We start from the raw sequence: 23223 nt of genomic DNA, 5'->3' as shown, positions 1-23223 counted from the left end.
GTATTTATTAGTTTGCAATAGGTTGGAGAAATTAAAATGTTTTCTCCTGATTCTTTAGCTAAAAGCAACACTTCATTTATGCTTTCTCCCTCAGGCTTCTGGCAGCATTAAAACAACTTAAAGTTATTGGAGGCAGTGAACACGCAGGTAATCCAGTTATTCACCTGAAATTAAATGGCTCCATCCAGGAAATGAATGCTCTTTGGGTATAGTAGCTTTTAAAAGTTATACAAAACTGATGAAAAATGCATGAGAGCTAGTGGTGCATAAATCTACCCCATCATAATCTGAAGTGCATGGGGACAGAGTGGGGTGATAGGGAGAATGCATATGCGTGAAACCTACAAGCTAGGAGCTTTAAATAAAAGGGCCTGCACATTCTTTCAGCTGCTACCCCATCTCCTTCCCTTCTCTTGCAACACAATCCTGCTTTTGTTTGCGGCCCCAGGAGAGACACCTGCTTTCTCAGACTCCCTGGCAGCTAAGGGTGCCCGTGTGACCAGTTCTAGACAATGCAATCCATGCTAAAGTGTGTGGAGGGAATGTGACGCTGTCTGCTTTTCCTGAGTCCAGAGAAAGCATGGTTGGCACTGTTCAGCATCTTCCTGCCTTCCTTCCTTGACTGCGTGGTTGATGTTTAGAGCTGGAAGTAAAAGGCTGCAAAAATAAGAGATGCTGGCCATGGAGTCAATGCCTGGGGTCATCTACTTCCAAGGAGAAAAAAAAAAATCCTTATTTGTTAAAGTCACTCTAAGTGTCATGCTCAGCTGTGTGTGTGTATTCAAGCTCAGTCGTGTCCAACTCTTTGCCACCCCATGGACCACAGACCACCAGGCTCCTCTGTTTTTTCCAGGCAAGAATACTGGAGTGGGTTGCCACGCCCTTCTCCAGGGGATCCTCCCGACTCAGGGATCCAACGCACATCTCCTGCATTGCAGGCAGATTCTTTACCGCTGCAACACCTAGGGAACCAACACATTCCTAATTCATACAAACATGTTGTCTGAATTTGGTTTTGTCCACCAGAGAATCCACCACGCCCCATAGAAACAACTAAAACACGAGAAACAGAATTCACCTCTGTGGCCTCAGTAAAGAATCAGAGGCAAAGATTTAAGTGCAAAGCCATTCACCAAGGTGAATTTTATCTGTATTCAGAAAAAATTATTTTAAATTATTATTTTTAAGAGAATGGAAACTTGAAGATACTGATACTCAAGAGCAAAAGCCTTTTAAAATTATAATCATATGATTATAATTTTAAATTTTCATTCATATAAATTTTAAAAAAATATTTATTTGGTTGCACTGGGTCTTAGTTGGGGTATGTGGGATCTAGTTCCCTGCCCAGGGACCAAACCATAGCCCCTGTATTGGTAGTGTGGAGTCTTAGCTACTGGAACACCAGGCAAGCTTTAATATCAATTAGAAATTATAATCATATGATAACATACAATAATCCATTATCACCTACATTTTGGAAGACCTAAAGTTAACTGTGGTGTTGGAGAAGACTCTTGAGAGTCCCTTGGACTGCAAGGAGATCCAACCAGTCCATTCTAAAGGAAATCAGCCCTAGGTGTTCTTTGGAAGGAATGATGCTAAAGCTGAAACTCCAGTACTTTGGCCACCTCATGCAAAGAGTTGACTCATTGGAAAAGACTCTGATGCTGAGAGGGATTGGGGGCAGGAGGAAAAGGGGACAACAGAGGATGAGATGGCTGGATGGCATCACCGACTTGATGGACGTGAGTTTGAATGAACTCCAGGAGTTGGTGATGGACAGGGAGGCCTGGCATGCTGCGATTCATGGGGTCGCAAGGAGTCGGACACGACTGAGCGACTGAACTGAACTGAACTGAATAGCAGTATAACTTCAATTATAAAAAGCATATCACACACATTGTACATGAAGAAAATTTACCAAAACACTAATATTAGTTATCCATGGATTTTGTAACTCTGGGTGACTTTCTACTCTCTCCTTTCATGTATTCCTGAATTTCTATAATGACAAAGTGTTGTTTTTAAAAATCAGAAAAAACAAACAAACAAACAAACAAGGCCTTCTTTAAAAAAAAAAACATCTGAAAATGTACTGCAAACTTTTTTTTATGCTGTACCTCAGGACATGCAGGATCTTGGCTACCCTGACCAGGAACTGAACCCACGCCCCCTGCACTGGAAGTGTGGAGTCTTAACTAATGGACCATCAGGGAAGTCCCTGTACTGCTGCAAACTTTCGATAAGATCTTGGTCAGTTAAGATCTGGTTGGGAAGTTGGCTCTTTACGTCTACTCATGAGGGAAACGTTGAGGATTACAGTTCATTAAAGGTTTCATAACAGAAGCTGAGTGATAAGACCATTGAAAAGGTAATGCAATAAGAGATGTTCAAGGTCAGAGCACAGGTGGTCTTGGTCTCATTTCTAGACTCTGTATTCGCGAGTCTATACTTGTGTTCCGAAGGGTGCAGTTCAGGGGCCACAAACGAGCTCATGATCAGAGGAGCATGATGGAGGGGATGAATGGCTGGGGAGGTTGGGAGTGGAGGAGACACTGAGGACATGCTGGCCAACCTGAAAAACTCACAGTGTGTTGAGACCCCTGGGCTTGCTCCTAGGAGAGCAAACAATCGAGCGGTTTCCAGGCACCTCTGCTTACTCTTAGTTTTCTTCATATGCCTTTCGGGAGCTGATGCCTGGCTCACCTCCCTCTTGGGGATCCTGAAGGATCAGAGGTGAGCATAATAAAATTAAGACTCAAAGCAGCATCCGTTTAGTCATTATCTAGCGCGTTCAGGGCCGTGGGGACAGAGTGCACACCCCTAGTTTGCAGACGACAAGACTGAGGCTTAAAAACTTGACGCCACATTCACACCAAGTGTCAGGGCTGGGACTTGAACCCACATTTTCCAAAGTCCATTTTTCTTCCACCCTAACCTGCCACAACTCAAATGGAAGATGACAGTGAATGCGGCTACTTCGTAAGCCCTAAAGCACCAAATCAGTGTAAGGTATTACTGTTAAATATTTCTTTAGAATGCTGTGTGCAATTCTTAATACAAGCTTTTATAAAACCAAGCTCAAAGGCAAGCTATTAATAATAAATGGGTGAAATATGTTTAAAGAACCTCACAAGTCTGATACATAGGAAAGGAATTCTATATATGTTGAATAGCCTCATTGGACTGAACTTGAACCGGTGGGAAGAAATCGTAGGGGGAGCCATTCAGCTCAGTGTTGGCAAAGCAATTAGAACTTCCTCCCAAGAAGTTGCCTGACACGCAGGGAAGGAGAGCCTGGTCAATGCTTCCAGCAGAGGCTGAGTGATCAGCTCTGGGGATTTCAGGAGGACTTCTCCCCTGGCTAAGTCGAACTGGGGCTGGAGTGAGGCTTCAGGCTCCTGAGCCCCTTAATGATCCTAACACCTGAAGTCCTTTAAGTTGTCCGAATCACTGATCAGTTCCCTGCGTGCGTACTAAGTCACTTCAGTTGTGTCCGACCCTTTGCAACCCTATGGATTGCAACCTTGTGTAGCCCGCCAGGCTCCTCTGTCCATAGGATTCTCCAGGCAAGAACAGTGGAGTAGGTTGCCATTTCCTTCTTCAGGGGATCTTCTCCACCCAGGGGCTGAACCCGAGTCTCCTACATCTCCTGCATCAGCAGGTGGGTTCTTTACCACTAGTGCCACCTGGGAAGTCCCTAGCATCAGCAAATAAGGGCCATGTGATGACTGTTACCCTTTATGTACTTTAAAATCTGGTTTTCCAGAACCTTCAATTACACGACATCATGTAAGAACGATCACCTGGAACCAACAAGTAGGACCAAAGTAATTAAGTTCTTTGTCAGGGAGGAAAGAGAGCGTATGTTCTGGTCACAGACCTGTCCAGGAACTAGAGACAGGAGGGGTGTGCCTTCTGTGTGTGCCCAACGTTCCTGCTGTGTGGAGCCCGCTGGTACCCACCAGTTCAGAGGAGATGCTCTGCTTGGTCATGGTGCCCACCTCCGGGATGCGAGCCTTCACCTGCGCTTTGATGTAGCACTTCTCCCCTCCAGCAAAACGGATTCCTGTGATGCCCTAGGAAACAAAAGTTTATCCATCCTCTATTCATCCATTCATTTATTCAGTGTATTGAGTGTCTACTGCGAGCTACGTATTATTCCAGGTGCCAGGTACAGGGATGAACAAAACAGATGGCATCTCTGCCCTCATAGAGCTTACCTTTCAGTGTTATTTACCAAAAATAAAAAATAAAGTCAGGTGGCATTAAGTGCTATGGAGAAAAATAAAGCAGAGTGTGGAAATAGGAGTGACAGGAGATGGTGCTTTATTTTTTATTTTTGGCCATGCTGTGAGGCGTGTAGGATCTTAGTTCCCCAACCAGGGATCGGACCTATGCCCCCCCTGCAGCAGAAGCATGGAGTCTTAACCACCGGACTGCCAGGAACGTCCTAGGAATGGTCCTTTAGACAGTGAGTCGGGGAGGCTTCTGTCAAGGTCTGACTTTGCGCTGAGAGACAGTGCGTTCATTGCTCCACCCATCCCACGAGCTCAGATGAAATGCCATCTTCTCCCTACAGGTTTCTTAGTCCAGCCCGGGCTAAGGGGGCTCCCTTTCCTCTGACTTTCCGAAAGCCCTCCCATCTCCACCGCCCGTTTGGCACTCAGTTCTCAGTGCCCTTGCGTCTTGCGAATGTCACCTCCGTACTCAACTCTAAACCTGAGATCAACCTGAATCTCTTTTTTGTTTTCGTTTGGTGCTCCCACAGAAGTTCTCAGAAGATGCTGGTCCAATTAACGAATTCTGTGAATTCAGATTCTTCTTAGGTTGTTGAACCCAGAGGAAACAGTAGCTTTCTATCACACTGGGGAGCTGAAGTTTGCTCCCAGAGCTTATCCAAGGACTTGGATGTTTTGTTTTTGTCCCGTGAGATATAAACAATGTCTCCCCGTCTGCCTAGGGACTGGCCTCCAGGGAAATCTCAGCCGCAAGGCTCCGGTCTTAGCTGACAGCTCGGCACCGATTCTGCCCACGGAGTGCGTCAGGCATAACGTATGTTCTAACCCATGAGTGTTTCCTTTCATTTCTTGTTACTTCCATGACTAGTGAGTGGCCAAAACCAGTATTAAGATCTACAAATTATATGTCATAACAATGTAGGCACCAAACGAATCTGAAATTCTCAACTGGTCAGTCTTCTATTGGGTTGAGACAAATGTCAGGAAGACACAGAACTTGTTCTAATATATCAATACCAGGGAGTGGGAGGAAGAAAAGCCTTTAGAAATCTAGGGGCAGGATTCAGCCCTCCTTTTTTTTTTTTAATATTTTTTTCTTTTGGCCTCGCCATGTGGCACTGATCTGTCCCTGATCAGAGGTTGAACCTATTCCCTGTGCGGTGGAAGCTCAGAGTCTTAACCACAGGCCCACCAGAGAAGTCCCAGCGTTCAGCCCTCTTAAAGGAAGAATGAAGTCACACGTCAGTCACGCTGGAGGATCTTCATGGAAAGTTACACCGAATGGAATCTCAGAGCCAGGCGTCCTGCAGACGTGGGTGGGCGACAGACAGGAGAAGGAATGGCTCCTTCCTCTGGAAGCTCCTCGTCAGTTCTCTTGCGGCCTGATCGACCACATGCATGCATAACACATCTCATTCCTCCCAGCGTCACCTCTCACCCAGAGGGAGGAGGAGGTATGAGCCCCCATCCCCAACCCTCGACAGGGGAAGAGCTCCGGGCTTAACTGCAGGTCTCGATGCAGCACCAAAATCACATGGAGAGATTTTAAAAACACAGATGCCTGGGCCTCTCCTAAGAGATTCCCATTTAACGGGCTTGTGGCTGTGCCCAGACACTGGCATGCTTAAAAGCTCCCCGTGTATTCATGATGTCAGCTGGGGTTGAGGACCCCCAGTTTCAGGAGAAAGAGACTTGTTCAGAGTGTGTGTGTGTGCACTCAGTCACTTAGTCGTGTCTGACTCTTTGGGACCTCCTGGACTGTAGCCTGCCAGGCCTCTCTGTCCATGGGATTTTCAAGAATACTGGAGTGGGTTGCCATTTCCTTCTCCAGGGGTCTTCCTGACCCATGGATCGAATCCACAAAGATTTAAAGTAACTGAAATAGCATGCTCTGCACTGAATGTTTGCGTCTCTCCCACCCCCACCTAAATTCGTATATTGAAACCTAATGCCCCATGTGGTGGTACCTAGAAGTGGGTCTTTGGGAAGGGTGAGGTCATGAGGCTTCCCTCATGACTAGTGGTAAAGAACCCACCTGCCAAGGCAGGAGATATAAGAGACTCAGGTTTGATCCCTGGATTGGGAAGATCCCCTGGAGAAGGAAATGGTAACCCACTCCAGGATTATTGCTGGAAAATCCCATGGGTAGAGGAACCTGGCAGGCTACAGTCCATAGGGTTGCAAAGAGCTGGACATGACCAAAGCAACTTAGAACGCACGAGGTCATGAGGGCCGAGCCCTCATGAATAGGATTAGCATCCTTTCCCCAGAGAGCTCCTTCCCCTTCTGCCTCGTGAGTAGGACAGTGAGAAGACAGGCTTCCATGAGTAGAGAGCAAGACCATCACTAGACAAGCAACCTGCTGGCACCTTAGCCTTGGACTTTCCAGGCTCCAGAACTATGAGACACACACTCCGTTGTGTAGAAGTCACCTAGCCCATGGTGATTTGTTGTAGCAGCCTCAGGGTACTAAGGCACAGCCTCTGGACCCAAGTTCCCTCTGTACTAGTGACTCACAAACTTTTCCTTGCAACCGAATCATCTGGAGGACGCACGAAACAAAATGCTGTGTTGGTTCCCCCGCCAGAGTTTCTGAAGCCGGGGGTCTGGAGTGAGGGCTAAGCCGTGCATTTCCAACCAGCTCTCAGGTGCTGCTGCTGCTGGTGGCCTAAGGAACACACTTGGGGAACCACTGTGCTCTACCATGCTGTCTCCCGAAGGCCAGTTGTTCTTATTCTACATGTCAATCTATGGCACATGGTTTGAAAAACGAGAGTTTGGGGAGGGGGATTACTGCCTCTGTTGCAGTGAAAAGAAAAAAAAAAGAGGAATGAATTTTTTCTTTCCCTTTCTTGAGAACAAAGAAGATAAAGAAAACAGTGAGCAGGCCTGAACATTCCTAGTTTTTTATTTTAACTGCTCCTAACTCTGCGTGAGTTGGACTGTGAAGAAAGCTGAGCACCGAAGAATTGATGCTTTTGAACTGTGGCGTTGGAGAAGACTCTTGAGAGTCCTTTGGACTGCAAGGAGATCCAACCAGTCCATCCTAAAGGAGATCAGTCCTGAGTGTTCATTGGAAGGACTGATGCTGAGGCTGAAACTCCAGTACTTTGGCCACCTCATGTGAAGAGCTGACTCATTGGAAAAGACTCTGATGCTGGGAGGGATTGGGGGCAGGAGGAGAAGGGGGCGACAGAGGATGAGATGGCTGGATGGCATCACCGACTCAATGGAGGTGAGTTTGAGTGAACTCTGGGAGTTGGTGATAGACAGGGAAGCTTGGCATGCTGCAACTCACGGGGTTGCAAAGAGTCAGACACGACTGAGCGACTGCACTGAACTGAACTGAACTCTGCATGTCTGCAGCACAGTTCACCTTTCTGCGCCCTAACTCTGCAGGAACTCCACTTCACACCCACCTTCCTTTGACTCTGTGCTAAATACATCCTGTATCTGGTGTTTACCCTTACAACACCCTTCCCCGTATTGTTGCTTGTTGCTCAGTTGCTCAGTCGTGTCTGAGCAACTCTTTGCAATCCCATGGACTGGAGCACTCCAGGCTCCTCTGTCCTCTCCTATCTCCTGGAGTTTGCTCAAATTCATGTCCGTTGAGTCGCTGATGCCATCCAACCATCTCATTCTCTCTCATCCCCTACTCCTTTTGCCTTCAGTCTTTACCAGCATCAGGGTCTTTTTCAATGAGTTAGTTCTTCGCATCAGGTGGCCAAAGTACTGGAGTTTTAGCTTCAGCTTTCTACATATCAGAAAGAAGGCCACACCGCCACCTAACTACCAGACTCAAATGCTGGGTTAACGAAGTCAGCCTATGACTGTCTTTGAAACAATGAAAGAGGAAGGAATCAAGATGCTAACACCTTTGCTCCTCGTCACCGGCTCCTAAATGGGAGTCCTTATCTTATTTAAGCCTGCAGACTCCTCTTGGGGGGAGGGTGGGCACAGTTCTTGAGGTGTGAACCTACTGTGTTCCCCTCTCCACCAGCTGGGAATTACAGTCACCTTTCTATTTCCTCCAAACTCCATCTCCATATTTTTTATTTGGCTTTGGTGAGAGGAGAAAGCCAAGATTTTGGCCAGCCACCCACCCCCCACCACCCATGTTATATCTTCTCTTGACTTCAAACCGTTGTAGCTTCTGAGATGAGATGCTGGGGAGGAAGCACCATCTAGCCATTACCATATCCCCAGGAAGAGAACTGACTATGGAAGGATTCACAGCACTGAATGTGTCTAGTATTGAGTTAGTTCTGACAGTCGGTCTACAGGCTGCAAAGAAAACTGAAACCCCATGGGGATGGGTCCTGTGGGAAGGAATTCACATGTATTAACCACCATATCTAGCTACAAATCCATATCAAGCAGCCAGAAACGCTAAAAGATTTTATAAACAGAGGGAAGGGAACGGCACAAGAAAGGCAGGCAAATCTCCTGTTTTTGCAAACAAACAAGACCTTAGAAGCTGGTGATAATGAAGATGTTTGCTAACAAATGTAGTGAGTGAGGATCCCAATGATCTAACATCCTTTTATCCAAAGTCAGCCAATCTCATTTTAGCCACACAGTTTTTTCTTTCTAGGGGTCTCATTTATTTCTGTGGCTTAAACCAGAAACTCCCAAGGAGGGCAAGGGGACCTTCCCCCGGTGATTTAGAAACTTTTGAGGGAGTTTTGTTATTGTCACAAAACTAGGAGCTTTCTGGCCCTTTGTTGGGCATGACCCAGGGGTGCTGGGTCCGACCAGCCTGGGGGAACTCTGAAGAACCAAGTGCCCAGAATCTTGGCTGAAAAACTGGATTGTAAGCACCTGAGCCTGGAACCTAACACTGTTTTATATGTAAATGTAACGTGATTTTTGTCACAGTCTTAACGTACAAAGGATTTCCTAGGAATGGAATTATTATGAAAATAGAGAGAAAATGTTACTTTTGTTTACTATTTGAGAAGATTTTGTTGTTTAGTCACTAAGTCATGTCTGACTCTTTTGTGACCCCACGGACTGTATAGTCTGCCAGGCTCCATTGTCCATGGGATTTCCCAGGTAAGAATACTGGAGCGGGTTCCCATTTCCTTATCCAGGGGTCTTTCCGACCTAGGGATCGAACTCGCGTCTCCTGCATTGGCAGGGAGATTCTTTACCACTGAGCCACTAGGGAAGCTGTTTAGAGAAGTTCAGTTCAGTTGCTCAGTCGTGTCTGACTCTTTGCAACCCTATGAATCACAGCACGCCAGGCCTCCTTGTCCATCACCAACTCCAGAGTTTACTCAAACTCACGTCCATTGAGTCGGTGATGCCATCCAGCCATCTCATCCTCTGTCGTCCCCTTCCTGCCCCCGATCCCTCCCAGCATCAGGGTCTTTTCCAATGAGTCAACTCTTCGCATGAGGTGGCCAAAGTACTGGAGTTTCAGCTTTAGCATCATTCCTTCCAAAGAAATCCCAGGGCTGATCTCCTTCAGAATGGACTGGTTGGATCTCCTTGGAGTCCAAGGGACTCTCAAGAGTCTTCTCCAACACCACAGTTCAAAAGCATCAATTCTTCAGCGCTCAGCCTTCTTCACAATCCAACTCTCACATCCATACATGACCACAGGAAAAACCATAGCCTTGACTAGATGGACCTTTGTTGGAAAAGTACTGTCTCTGCTTTTGAATATCCTATCTAGGTTGGTCATAACTTTCCTTCCAAGGAGTAAGCGTCTTTTAATTTCATGGCTGCAGTCACCATCTGTAGTGATTTTGGAGCCCCCAAAAAGAAAGTCTGACACAGTTTCCACCGTTTCCCCATCTATTTCCCATGAAGTGATGGGACCAGATGCCATGATCTTCGTTTTCTGAATGTTGAGCTTTAAGCCAACTTTTTCACTCTCCACTTTCACTTTCATCAAGAGGCTTTTGAGTTCCTCTTCACTTTCTGCCATAAGGGTGGTGTCATCTGCATATCTGAGGTTATTGATATTTCTCCCGGCAATCTTGATTTCAGCTTGTGCTTCTTCCAGTCCAGCGTTTCTCATGATGTACTCTGCATATAAGTTAAATAACCAGGGTGATAATATACAGCCTTGACGTACTCCTTTTCCTATTTGGAACCAGTCTGTTGTTCCATGTCCAGTTCTAACTGTTACTTCCTGACCTGCATACAGATTTCTCAAGAGGCAGGTCAGGTGGTCTGGTATGCCCATCTCTTTCAGAATTTTCCACAGTTTATTGTGATCCACACAGTCAAAGGCTTTGGCATAGTCAATAAAGCTGTTTTTCTGGAACTCTCTTGCTTTTTCCATGATCCAGCGGATGTTGGCAATTTGATCTCTGGTTCCTCTGTCTTTTCTAAAACCAGCTTGAACATCTGGAAGTTCACGGTTCATGTATTGCTGAAGCCTGGCTTGGAGAATTTTGAGCATTACTTTAGTAGCATGAATGAGATGAGTGCAATTGTGTGGTAGTTTGAGCATTCTTTGGCATTGCCTTTCTTTGGGATTGGAATGAAAACTGACCTTTTCCAGTCCTGTGGTCACTGCTGAGTTTTCCAAATTTGCTGGCATATTGAGTGCAGCACTTTCACAGCATCATCTTTCAGGATTTGAAATAGCTCAACTGGAATTCCATCACCTCCACTAGCTTTGTTTGTAGTGATGCTTTCTAAGGCCCACTTGACTTCATACTCCAGGATGTCTGGCTCTAGGTCAGTGATCACACCATTGTGATTATCTGGGTCGTGAAGATCTTTTTTGTACAGTTCTTCTGTGTATTCTTGCCATCTCTTCTTAATATCTTCTGCTTCTGTTAGGTCCATACCATTTCTGTCCTTTATCGAGCCCATCTTTGCATGAAATGTTCCCTTAGTATATCTGATTTTCTTGAAGAGATCTCTAGTCTTTCCCATTCTGTTGTTTTCCTCTATTTCTTTGCACTGATCGCTGAGGAAGGCTTTCTTATCTCTTCTTGCTATTCTTTGGAACTCTGCATTCAGATGTTTATATCTTTCCTTTTCTCCTTAAATAGGGAAAACCACTAGGCCATTCAGGTATGACCTAAATCAAATCCCTTATGATTATATAGTGGAAGTAAGAAATAGATTTAAGGGCCTAGATCTGATAGATAGAGTGCCTGATGAACTATGGAATAAGGTTCGTGACATTGTACAGGAGACAGGGATCAAGACCATCCCCATGGAAAAGAAACGCAAAAAAGCAAAATGGCTGTCTGGGGAGGGCTTACAAATAGCTGTGAAAAGAAGAGAAGCAAAAAGCAAAGGAGAAAAGGAAAGATATAAGCATCTGAATGCAAAGTTCCAAAGAATAGCAAGAAGAGATAAGAAAGCCTTCCTCAGTGATCGGTGCAAAGGTAGGAAATCAAGAAACATCTGGAGTAACAGGCAAATTTGGCCTTGGAATACGGAATGAAGCAGGGCAAAGACTAATAGAGTTTTGCCGAGAAAATGCACTGATCATAGCAAACACCCTCTTCCAACAACACAAGAGAAGACTCTACACATGGACATCAGCAGATGGTCAACACCGAAATCAGATTGATTATGTTCTTTGCAGCGAAAGATGGAGAAGCTCTATACCGTTTAGAGAAAAGTACCTGATATTTAATTTCTCAGCACACACTTAGGTCAGTCTGCATTTCAGGCTGTGGCACAGACAGTGACCCAAGCATTTGACTATGATGTTTTCAAGGTACATCAGGCTCAAGTTCTAACTGTATTATAAATTACTTTCACTTTATTTTTTCTTTGTGTTATAGTTAGGTGCCAAATAGATTCTTGAAACCAATAACCTACTTACCTATCAGATAAGCTGTGCTGTCCATTTTTTCCCCTCCAGTCTTTTTTTTTTAAGCTAATAAATTAATTTATTTGGCTGCAGCAGGTGTTGGATGAGGCGTGTGAGTTCCCCAACTGGCGATCAAACCCAGACCCCTCGCTCGCTTTGGGAGCATGAGGTCCCAGTCACCAGACCACCAGCGAAGTCCCTCCCTCCAGCTTTTTAAATTAAAAAACTTCAAATATACACAAGGTCAAAAGAATTGTATAGTGAAAATCTATTTATATCCACCATTCTATCTTATTTTTTTTAGTTTTAGACGTATTTATTTAATATTTATGAAAATGTTGTATCTTCCAAAATTGGAGGCCATTCTCTCTGCCTCTATTTTCTCCTGCTCCGGTGTTTTCTTGGAGAACTATCTTATTTCTAACCAGGATTTCTGTTATATCTGTGGGTCATTAGGGTTGAGAGGGTTGACTTAAACCAACAGCATTGATACTTTTGAAGGTATAACTTTGATACATTATGAACAGAAGTATCTTCTGTGTTCCTCAGGGTTTTGTCAGAGATTCTCTTGACCTAACTCCAGTCAGGCACCTCTGAGTCCTCTAGGCCCCCACCCTGGGCTCTGTCTTGGCCGGTTTATTCCAATTTTAGCAAGAATCCTGCTGAGTCAGCCTTAGTCTGGTCAAACTGGATATCTGATCCCCCTGACCTGCCTGCAGCAAAAATCCCGTTAGGTCAGTTTAGCGAAGAACGACTGTACCTTTAGTAATCTCCCATCCACCAGCACCCAACCCTGCTCCGTGACCATCACACTCCAGTTTTCCTTACTGTATTCAGAGTTGAGCCTGCTCTCTCTCCTTGACTACAAAACCCCACAGTGCTAGCCTCCCTTGAATGGAGTCTGCCTTACCTTCGCCTGAACAACTGTTTTCTCCAATGGTATAGAGCCTGGAGCCCTTCATTCAGTGCAAATTCCCTCTCGGGGGCTCTTTCCCACCATTGGCTCCATACTATCTTGGTGGGGTTAGCAGGGGAGGCTGTTCACCTACAGTTCAGAGACTTTCCTGCTCTGGGCCGGCCTGCATCTCCATCTCCCCGCTCCTCACTTTTTAAGCTCCCTGCTTAGACCTTGGGAGCAGACCTGAGCACGGGTATGGTGTATCCTTCCCTGGGCCTGGAAGGCCCTGCCTCTGCCTCTCTGTGGTTGAAATCCTAACCATTCTTCCAGGCCTGGTTCAACTGTTGCTGATAGCGAGCAGGACCCTGCAGGGCTCCTACACACAAAAGCTTTCCCTGTCCCCCATTTCTCTGATTACAGGAAATAGGCTTCATTCAACCTCCATGACCTTCACTGAGTTCCAATGGGTAGGTTCAAACAGCTGTTAATTAGGCAAGGGAGAGGATGCAGATGCCAGGGAGGACAGTCCAGAGAAACAGTGGTGCAGCCTTGGGGAAGGGTCCTAGCTCCCCATCAAGGGATACACATAACAATATCTGTGAGTTGTTTTGCATATACTGAAACCCCTTCCCCATGGGCTGCCCACAAGTACGGAGACCCCATCAGGTGGAACCAGAAGGTTGATGATGCTGACTCCCACTTACCCTGCTGCTGCTGCTAAATCGCTTCAGTCGTGTCCGACTCTGTGTGACCCCACAGACGGCAGCCCACCAGGCTCCCCCGTCCCTGGGATTCTCCAGGCAAGAACACTGGAGTGGGTTGCCATTTCCTTCTCCAATGCATGAAAGTGAAAAATGAAAGTGAAGTCGCTCGGTTGTGTCTGACTCTTCACGACCCCCTGGACTGCAGCCTACCAGGCTCCTCCATCCATGGGATTTTCCAGGCAAGAGTACTGGAGTGGGGTGCCATTGCCTTCTCCACCCACTACCACCAACCAATCAAAAGAATGCCCATAGCCAATCCCACCCTCTTTGAACCATTACCATGAAACTTTTCACTACCCCTTCCAGGTTGGGACACACAGTTTTGAGGGCATTAGTCCACTGTGGCTCCCTTTGCCTGGCAAAGCGAGAAAGCTATCCTTTTCTACTTCACTCAGAACTCTGTCTCTGAATATTAATTCAGTGTCGGAGCTCAGAGGCTGGATTTGGCTTCATTGCCACCTCTGCAAAACCTGCTCCATCTCCTCGCTGGCAGCAATGGCCTCCCCCACGAGGACCCCACAGCTCTGTTCATAGCTCCGTGGCAGCGTGCTTCCCAGCCTGACCTAAAGCCACTTCTCTGTGGATGCCCACCTCCTGATGTCCTTGGGAGAGGGAACAAGTGTCAGTCGTCTCTGCATACTCTATGCTTCACACAATCCCTTGCACATCGATAGTCAGCTTCCATAAACGCTTCCTGAGTTTGACTGACGGTTTGTAATACAGGAGAAAGTAATAGTTCAGGTACCACGGTGGCTGATTCATGTGTTTTCAGAAGTCCAGGCTTATTTAAACCCATAACAGGTTCTATCCATCAAAAAAATGTTCTACTCACCAGTTCTGACTTAGAGAAATGTGGAAGCTATCAAAGAGAATTGATCAGTTTATAAAATATTTGTGGCCCTGTTGGCCTCTAAGAACAAAATGCAATCAATACCATTATTAGAACCAAAGGTTTATAAAACAGAAATATAGGTTTGGGATTAAATATTTTAAAAGGACATTCCTGATACATACACATGTTGCGAGAGAGGGATCTTTCTTATTTATCTGCATAGCTACCTTTGCATATCTTGATATTGCGGCATATCCTGTGTATTCAATTTTGTTCTGGATTGAATGAAAGATGCATGTGTGGGAGTCACATTTTATGATTTTATATTGAGCAGCGCGAAGAAAAAAATGCCTTTTACCTTGTCCTGGGTCTTGCAGTAAAAGCCTTTAATAGGTCTAGAGAAATTATCTCTGGGACTCGACCTGAACCGTTTGCAAAGCTATGACCAAACGAAATGGAGCTGGGCACACACAGGGCTGCAGAGCCCGTCCCCAGGGCAGAGCCCACGCCAAACACAGCCAGCCCTTGTCATCACCAAATAATGGCTAATATCAGCCGAGCTCTAAGGTTAGCATCTGTTTGATATTCAAAAGGGCTTGTGAAGTGTGTTTGGGTATCAACGAGGGGAGTTCTTTCATTCAAATGAAAAGCATCTCTAGTTTTTCTCATCAATCAGAGGAAGACAGGTCGGTGAGATGTTTGTAGGCCAATAAACTATCAGAAGAGACATTATTTTTAAGAGCCTTTTTTCATGAGGAAGTCTCACCTACTGCATCTATAGGAGAGCACAAACAGTGATGCCTCTTTCTCTTCCTAGATCAAGAAAGAGAATGAGATATTTATGGTGGCCAGCCAGAGAGGAGGCCTGGAGTGACACTTGGGTTCACAGATGTCCACTGAAGCATCCATGCATGGCTTGATGTCTCCAATTGCCTGTAAATTGAATTTTTGAAAACAAACATGTGTGTCCTTTGCAAAGGAGACTCGAATGTTTCATCTGTAATGGGCTCTGTTCAGACAGCAGATGATACACTAGGCGAATTTCTCCATGCTCATTTTCTGGATTAAATGGGAAATCTGGAGCACTGAGACATGTGTGTAAATAGATCCCACCTGCTGTTGATTAGATTATTAGGTCATTAAAGTTTCCCTCCTCTCGATAACTGCCAGTTTTAGATCTTGCCACATTCTGGGAGACCTTGGGCATTTTATTTACTATGTTAAGAAGGCTGCTTAGAGAAAAATAGCTCTTGCAAGTCTTTCTGCCAAGACTTTTGATAGCTCCAAGAACTTGTTTTTTTCAGTGCTAAGGTGTTGGTTTTTCATTTTGAAAATGTCAAGGACAGAGAGTGATCCTTTCTCAGAGAGAACAGGCAACATGGTTCAGGGAGGTTAGTGGCACCATGACTGCCATAAAGAGCAGTTCCCATTTGGGTGTATGTGAGGGGCCTGCCTTCTCCGTGAATGAGGCGTCTCCCAGGCTTGCCTAGTTAGACTTCCTAAATGCATGAAATATACTTACATTCTGGAAATCATTAACTTCAACCACTTCTTCAGCTCCACTCCCCATTTTAAAGGTCTCCAGGTTGTTCCCAGCGTCTATTTCCATTGACCCATCTTGCAACTTCCCATTGATACTCATGGTATAATGGACATTGTAAATCTGGAAGTGAAGACCAGAATTAGTGATGCTTCCCTCTTAGAGCAATTCAGGGCTTATCTTTATATAAATTAGCATTCCTGTGTCTCAGAGATACACTGAATCATCCTTAATAGTAAGACATTTATCTGGGAGGACTTCATTCATCCACCAATTACTTAATACAATGATTTCTTAAATAATATTTTGAAAGTAAAGGCTTTGATTGTCTCTGATACTAATCTGAAGAGCTCAGTGGTTTGCAATCCTGGTGGCACATAGACACATCTAAGGAGAATCTTCAGCTACCACACCTGGGTTGCCTCCACAGGATGGATCAAATCACAACCTGTGGGGATGCGGCTTGAGCACAGAGCTTTCTTTTTCTAAAGGTCGATTCTACTCTGCAGCCAGAGTTGAGGTCTGTTGATGGATAAATGGACATTGAAGAGGCAGAGGGTTCACTGGGCTGTTAACCAAATCTGCAGTGGCACCTCAATTTGAAGGTATTTAAAAAAAATCCTTCAGTCAAGACTTGGCATGGAGGGTGGTATACAGTAAGGACTGCAGACAGGACTAGGGTATGCCTGAGATACAGCCACATTACAGAGAGCAAGGCCAACATGCTTGTCTGTTTCCGCTCAAAATAAGAGGGACCCCTATTAATGACGCTATGGGACAGACATAAGGTGACTCCAGTACTTTGGCCACCTCATGCGAAGAGTTGACTCACTGGAAAAGACTCTGATGCTGGGAGGGATTGGGGGCAGGAGGAGAAGGGGACGACAGAGGATGAGATGGCTGGATGGCATCACCGACTCGATGGATGTGAGTTTGAGTGAACTCTGGGAGATGGTGATGGACAGGGAGGCCTGGCGTGCTGCAATTCATGGGGTCGCAAAGAGTCAGACACGACTGAGCGACTGAACTGAACTGAACTGAAGGCGTTGTTACAAGATGTGTGATGGAAGGGGGAGAGTTTTGGCATTATGCAGGAGCATTGGGCCAGGAATCAGAAAAACAGCTGGCTATACCATTTAGCTCTGCATCTTGGGAGTTGCCTTGAATGCCAAATGATGAAGTGGGAACCTCAGAGGAGGTTTTATGTCATCAGAGCTCTGGGGTGTCACAGAGGTGGCCCAGAGCAGCTGGGACTGTGAGGTTCCTTTATCCGAGTCCCCCCCACCCACCCACGGTTCATCTGCAATTTGACCAGGGCAGCTTTGCTTCTGATCTGTTTCATGTGTTGCATTTCTGAGTAAAATCTTGTTTAAAATCCGCCATTCAAAAAACCCTTTTTACAGTGTACCACTAAATTACAGGATCCAAAGGGCTCTCTCTCTCTTAAAAAAATATTTATTTATTTCTTTGGTTGTGCCGAATAAGTTTTGAGACTCAGGATCCTCGATGTTCGTTGAGGCGTGTGGGATCTAGTTCCCTGACCAGGCTCGAACCTGGGCCTCCTGTGTTGGGACCATGGAGTCTTAGCCACTGGACCGCCAGGCAAGTCCCCAGTAGCGCTCTCTTAGTTTAGACATCTGGTTAGGACACTGGTTTAAAAAGTGATTTACACGCTGCTCCTGACCAGCATGCTGCTGCTCTGCAAGAACCTTCTCTGCACTGTGGGGTAGGAGGTGGGTTTTTCTTTTCTTTTCTTCCATTTTCTGACTTAGAAGCATACATATGTATATATCTATATCTTCCTGGAGAAGGACATGGCAACCCACTCCAGTACTCTTGCCTGGAGAATCCCATGGACAGAGTAACCTTGTGGGCTACAGTCCACGGGGTCACAAAGAGTTGGACATCACTCATTGACTAACACACTATATCTTATGTATGATATATGGTTTAGTGGCTAAGTTGTGTCTGACTCTCTCAACCTCATGAACCTGCCAGGCTCCTCTGTCCATGGGATTTTCCAGGCAAGAATACTGGAGTGGGTTGCCATGTCCTTCTCCAGGGGATCTTCCCCACCCAGGGATTGAACCCAGGTCTCCTGCATTGCAGTCAGATTATTTACTGACTGAGCCACCAAGGAGGCCCAGATATGATACATAATGTATCTCTTATGTGTTGTATAACATATACACTCTTCAAAGTGGAAGGAGTAGGAACTGATGAGGGCCATTAGCTACTTAGTGTTAGGTCCGTAGGTCAGAACTGCAAAGAGCTCAAATTCAATTCAAGTCAGATTTTTCTCCCTTATTATGAGAAATAGCTAACTGTCCCCATGGACAAACCCTGGGGAAAGTATCTGTTGTTATTGGATCATTACTTGTAGAAAACTCATTATTGCAAGACCCACAAAGCGCTGTTTTATCAGCAGAGATGTAGAAACGGTAGCTGGTACCCTTGTAGGCAACAGCTCTCCATTAGTGGAACAGAAAATCCCGGCATTCACCACCTCTGAGCACAGGTCCTCCCCTCCTTCTGATGAACTTCGCTTCCTGCAGGACGCTGTCTCCCCAGCTCAGCTGATCATGAGAGCCACTTCCAGGGGTTCTGATTTAGGGGCATGGGAGCAGAGCTCACCAATCTCTTTTCACTTTGCACCTCGGTGGTGCTCACCATCAGCCTGTTTGGGGAAACCTGTTTTCTTTGGCTGAGCCAGGGCTCCCTGCAGGTGAGGCTCAGAAAGCGGGCTCTGTTTAGCCCCTGCGCTCTCTGAACAGCCACTGTTCATCTGAGTTACTTTTGGCTGTTAAGGCGTGCATGGCGGACAACGCGTGTGTGAGTTTCTGCTGGCACAAGTGTCCGTCCTTTACTCATGAGACAAGAGGCTCTTTTTTTTTTTTTTTAAAGCCTTGCATATAAACTTTTTACTACTAAAGTGATCCTGGATTTAAGAAATGAACTATTTCCAAATTCTTAGAAAATCTTAAGGAGACAAGATCATAGCACTGGAACAGTGGCTTGTGCGCCTAACTTGACTTTCTTCATCATCACCCTTCTCCACCTTCCCCTTCAACAAAACACCCTACCTAACCCAGCCTGGGTATTGCATCCTTTTAATGGAGCTGCAGCCCCTGCTTGCCCCAGAGCAAGAGAGGGGGTTTGTTTGTTTTCACTTCCTCCTGAAGTGCCTGGGCTTGGAGACTGGTGAAAAGTACTGAGCCCCAAGCTCAGGAGAAGGCTGGGTTGGTGAAGCAGCAATCACAATATCTGCTCTAACTGATGGAGCTGTTAGCTAGCACCTAAGGCTATTTCTATTCAAGCACAAAGAAAGTTTATTATGTGCCAAAATTCTGCTCAATATGGTGCCTTTTACAGCCAAGGAGATTTGCTAATGAGTTTCTAATAAAGCCTGGGTTCATGAGATAATTACATCATGTTTGGGACCAACATCTCAAAAAATCAGGCTGAGAATAAAGGCCCCAAGCAATGATCTCATCCCCTCATCCCAGGCGCTTGGGTTGTCAGTTGTCTCATATTGGTGGGAATTTCCCATATTTCAATGCCTTGTTCCATTGACAATAATGTGGATGAAACATGACCTCAATATTTGAGCCCCGTCACTTGTCCCCTCATTATTAACACTTCAATGCTTCAGAGTCCTCCAGCTGATTTCCAGTAAACCTGTCCTAAGGGGATTTATCCATATGAAAGGCACAGGAGGTGAATTACTGCTGCTTCTCCTCCATAAACCAGTACAGAGGAACAGAGGCATGGGTAATCTCCAAAGAGTGGGCAGTGCATTGGCTGTGGATGTCTCTGTCTGTTTGACAGAGGCTGACCTTCTCTGATTATGTTTTGTTTGGGCCGTTTAGATTTGAATTCAGGGAAAGCAGACCTGTGCATATGCTATGCATAGATGGTACCAAATTTACTCTGTTTAGTATTTTGTGATTTGTTTCTCAGACTTAAGTAATATGGATCAGCATGGAATATTTTGGGAGTTGAAAAAATAAACACACAAACCCTACTACGATTTTCTTCATTGTCCTACCCGCAGAGAGACAGTGGTAACTTGTATTGTTGGCAATAAAATGTGATTCACTCTTCCTCTGTATTTTTAGAATTTAATACCACTCTCTCGAACCAGACAACCCACCATCTTGCAGTGAAGTAAAAGTTACGATAAAAGGAGGCCCCACTCAGTTTGGATGATCTTTCAATCTCTCTTTCTAGAAGCTTGTTAGTTAACCCTGTTTGCCTTGAATAATTAAATGCCAAATGGTACCCATTTAAATATATATCATGACCCAAATCTCTACCAAAAAAAAAAAAAAAAGCAAAGCTATTTTTGTCCCCAAAGGACCCATACCATGGACGTTTTGTCGTCTAAAAGATAGCATTTACATTTCCCAAGGGAGGACAGTCTAAACCCTGCTATTAATGGAGATGGAGATATAGAAATGTTCAGATATGCTGCTTTCGAATATGAGCATCTGGCCCGGCTTCTATATTTAAAATACACAAATTCATTAAGGCACTTTTCAAATACACATAAAATACCGTGCAATTCTGATCCTACAAATCGATGCTTGTAAATTTGATATAGTCTCTAAAACAGACTTGGTGCTAAATGGCATGCTTATCTACATTAGGCATTTGAGTTAAAAATACAAATTATGCAGTGACTGCAGAAGATGTGATGTGTAAAATGGTTGAATTGCTTTCAGCACCATTTTCTCTAAGTACTGGAATTCGTTCATGCTTTGAATTTCATGGTGGGAGAGAAAGGGGAAAACAGCAGTCACGGATTCTCTGAGGGGAGTGATTAAGAAACAGCCCTTTGTGTGCACCCTGGAGAGGGAATTCTTTTCCATTAGTTGAAATCAGCTTACACCAGGCCTGGCAATGGTCATCAAGATAAAATGGTCCCCCTCCTTTAGATAGGTGAACAAAATTCAGAGTATTTAATGAACACCCTGGAATCTTGCCCATTCTGGTCAGAAGCACTTTTTATATTCCTTGAGAGCCAACGGAGCTTTAACATAAATAGTTGCGCTCATAGAAAGTAGGACGGGGGTCAGTAAAACATTTACCATTAAGTCACATGTGATCAGGCCAGAAATGATTTTTAAAGATATTAGCTATCTTTAAGGAAGTTAGATTTTATTTTTCTTCCCTTACAGCAAGAGAGAAGGGCAAATTAAAGGATGAGGAGTGAGAGGACAGAGAAAGAGAGGAGAGAGAAAAGAGAAAAGGTGGGAGGGAGAGAGAAAAAGAGAAGGCGCTAGTGGGAGGTCAGGTTCATCCCCTTATTAGGTCTGAATGTTCCTCCGCTACCTTTGTCCCAGGTTCTTCAATTCACAGCCTTTCTCAGCTGGGAGATACCATAGTTTCATTTCTTCCTAAGGGTGAGTAAGGCGAGGCCAGAAGGGCCGTGCCTTACCGGTGGTCCCTCAGCTGCTTAGTGGAGGCGCCAGGCTGCGATGCGCCTTCCCGGAGAAGGGCTTCCCTGAAACCCTCCACTGCATCCCCCGGCTACACCACTTTTGAAGCCCAGACTGGCTTTTCTACGAAGTTGCCCGTCAGTGGGAAGCCACGTCCTGGAGTTGGGTGGAAGAAGGGACGAGGTGCCCGGGAGGCCCCCGAGGGCACAGGATCCGCTGGGGCCCCCGAGGAGGGGGCACGCGAGTGATCCAGGGGCCCCGGCCACCCCGTGCGCCTCCGGACTTACGTGATTGTCGCTCCCCTTCCAGAAGTAGAAGGCCCCGATGGCCCCCAGGAGCAGCAGCACCGCCCCCGAAATGAGGACCACGGCTCCGACCTTGAGCAGCCGCGCGGGGCTGGAGGGCTTCACGGTCACGGCGGCGTACGCCTGCGGGCGGCCGGGAGAGGACGCGTCAAGTCCGCGCGCAGCGACCGCGGCATCGGGGCGCCGGTGGGAATGGGGAACAGCGGCCCCGGGCTCCTCCGGGCGCCCCGTTTCTCCGCGCGCCCCTAGCCGCGGGTCCCTGGGCCTCAGGCCTGGATGAGCGCTGAGCAAAGGCTTCGCGGTTCAAGGTCGTCGCCCCGCGGGTCTGCTATCTCAGCGGCCTCCCCTCCGCGACGCCCTCTCCTCGCTCCCTGTCCACCTTCCTCTTCGCGCTCATCTGGGGATGCCCCGGCCTCTGCACCCGCACCCGTGTGGGGCGCCACCCCAAGCCCCCATCTGGGCGCCCGAATTTGCCCCCACCTCCCAAATTCGGTGACACGCAACTCGTAGACCCGGGACGGGGGCGTTCGGGCCCCCGCAGGTCTGGGGGCCCCGAGCGGTACTCACCGGGGGGCTGCAAAACTCGACGTCGTCGGGCCCCACCAGGGCGATGGGCACTTTGTCCGAGTTCTCCGTCATGACCGCGGCCGCCGGAGCAGGACACCAGGAGGCTTGGCTGGCGCCCTGGGCTCTGGCCTGCGGCCCCGACGTGCCGGGCATTTCAACGCGGGGCACGCGCGCGCACACCGTGCCCTCCGCCTGGTCCAGCCCAGAGCTCCCCACCCCTCCTGGCGCCTCACCTCTGCCCTGCCTTCCCTCGCCCGCCCCGGAGCAGCGGTGAACGCGCCCAACTTTCCACAGCCCCCTCTTCCCGCGCTCTCCGCACCCCCTCCCCCAAGCCCCTCGTGAGTCTGAGTGTGTCAGGATGGGGGAGGGGGAGGGGACCAAGGATGCTGAGCCCCGCGACCCCACGACATGCCGGATCGCCAGGACTCTTTCCGCCGTCCGGGGAGCTCTCAGGGTGTCTGAGGCTCTGCTGGGCGGCTGGCTGGAGGCCCGTTTCCTGCAGCGAACTTGTGTGTGTGCTGGGGGCGCCGGCGGAACCGGACACAGATCGCGTCGGGTGGACTGGGGACCCCGGTCAAAGTCTGCGGGGTTGACGCCCGGCTGGCACTGCTGGGTGGACCCCGGACAGGCGCGCGAGCCCGGGTGTTAGCGATGGGCTCTCGTCCCAGGTTTCTCTGGGAGCCTTAGCAGGAGGCTCAGCAGGGAAACTGGAAGCCAAGCTGGGAAAGAATAAGAATAGGTTCTGGTTGATTAACTAAATAAGTTAAACAAAGAGACAAAAACAACAATGGCAACAAACAGACACCAAAAACACTGTTATGTCTAAAGAAATAGTCGAGT

General features: G+C 46.8%; 1 protein-coding gene across 2 annotated transcripts in view; it reads right to left on the bottom strand.

Moving 5' to 3' along the window:
- CNMD (chondromodulin) overlaps nucleotides 1-22585 on the bottom strand; it is a 35292-nt gene extending 12707 nt beyond the window's left edge. Inside the window, exons 1-4 of one of the 2 annotated variants that reach the window (XM_070799995.1) lie at nucleotides 22384-22585; nucleotides 21799-21939; nucleotides 16053-16193; nucleotides 3969-4082 (exon numbers count right to left, since the gene is read on the bottom strand). In XM_070799995.1, the coding sequence (XP_070656096.1) occupies nucleotides 3969-4082; nucleotides 16053-16193; nucleotides 21799-21939; nucleotides 22384-22536 (549 nt within the window). In that variant the 5' untranslated portion in view covers nucleotides 22537-22585. The remainder of the gene's footprint in view (nucleotides 1-3968; nucleotides 4083-16052; nucleotides 16194-21798; nucleotides 21940-22383) is intronic. The other variant, XM_070799994.1, reaches the window with a different exon arrangement.
- Nucleotides 22586-23223: the final 638 nt, after the last annotated feature.

The sequence above is a fragment of the Bos indicus genome, chromosome 12 (genome assembly GCF_029378745.1).
Source record: "Bos indicus isolate NIAB-ARS_2022 breed Sahiwal x Tharparkar chromosome 12, NIAB-ARS_B.indTharparkar_mat_pri_1.0, whole genome shotgun sequence".
Taxonomy (NCBI): Eukaryota; Metazoa; Chordata; class Mammalia; order Artiodactyla; family Bovidae; genus Bos; species Bos indicus.
Note: the sequence above shows the minus strand (reverse complement) of the source record. Positions and strands in the feature narration are given on the sequence as shown.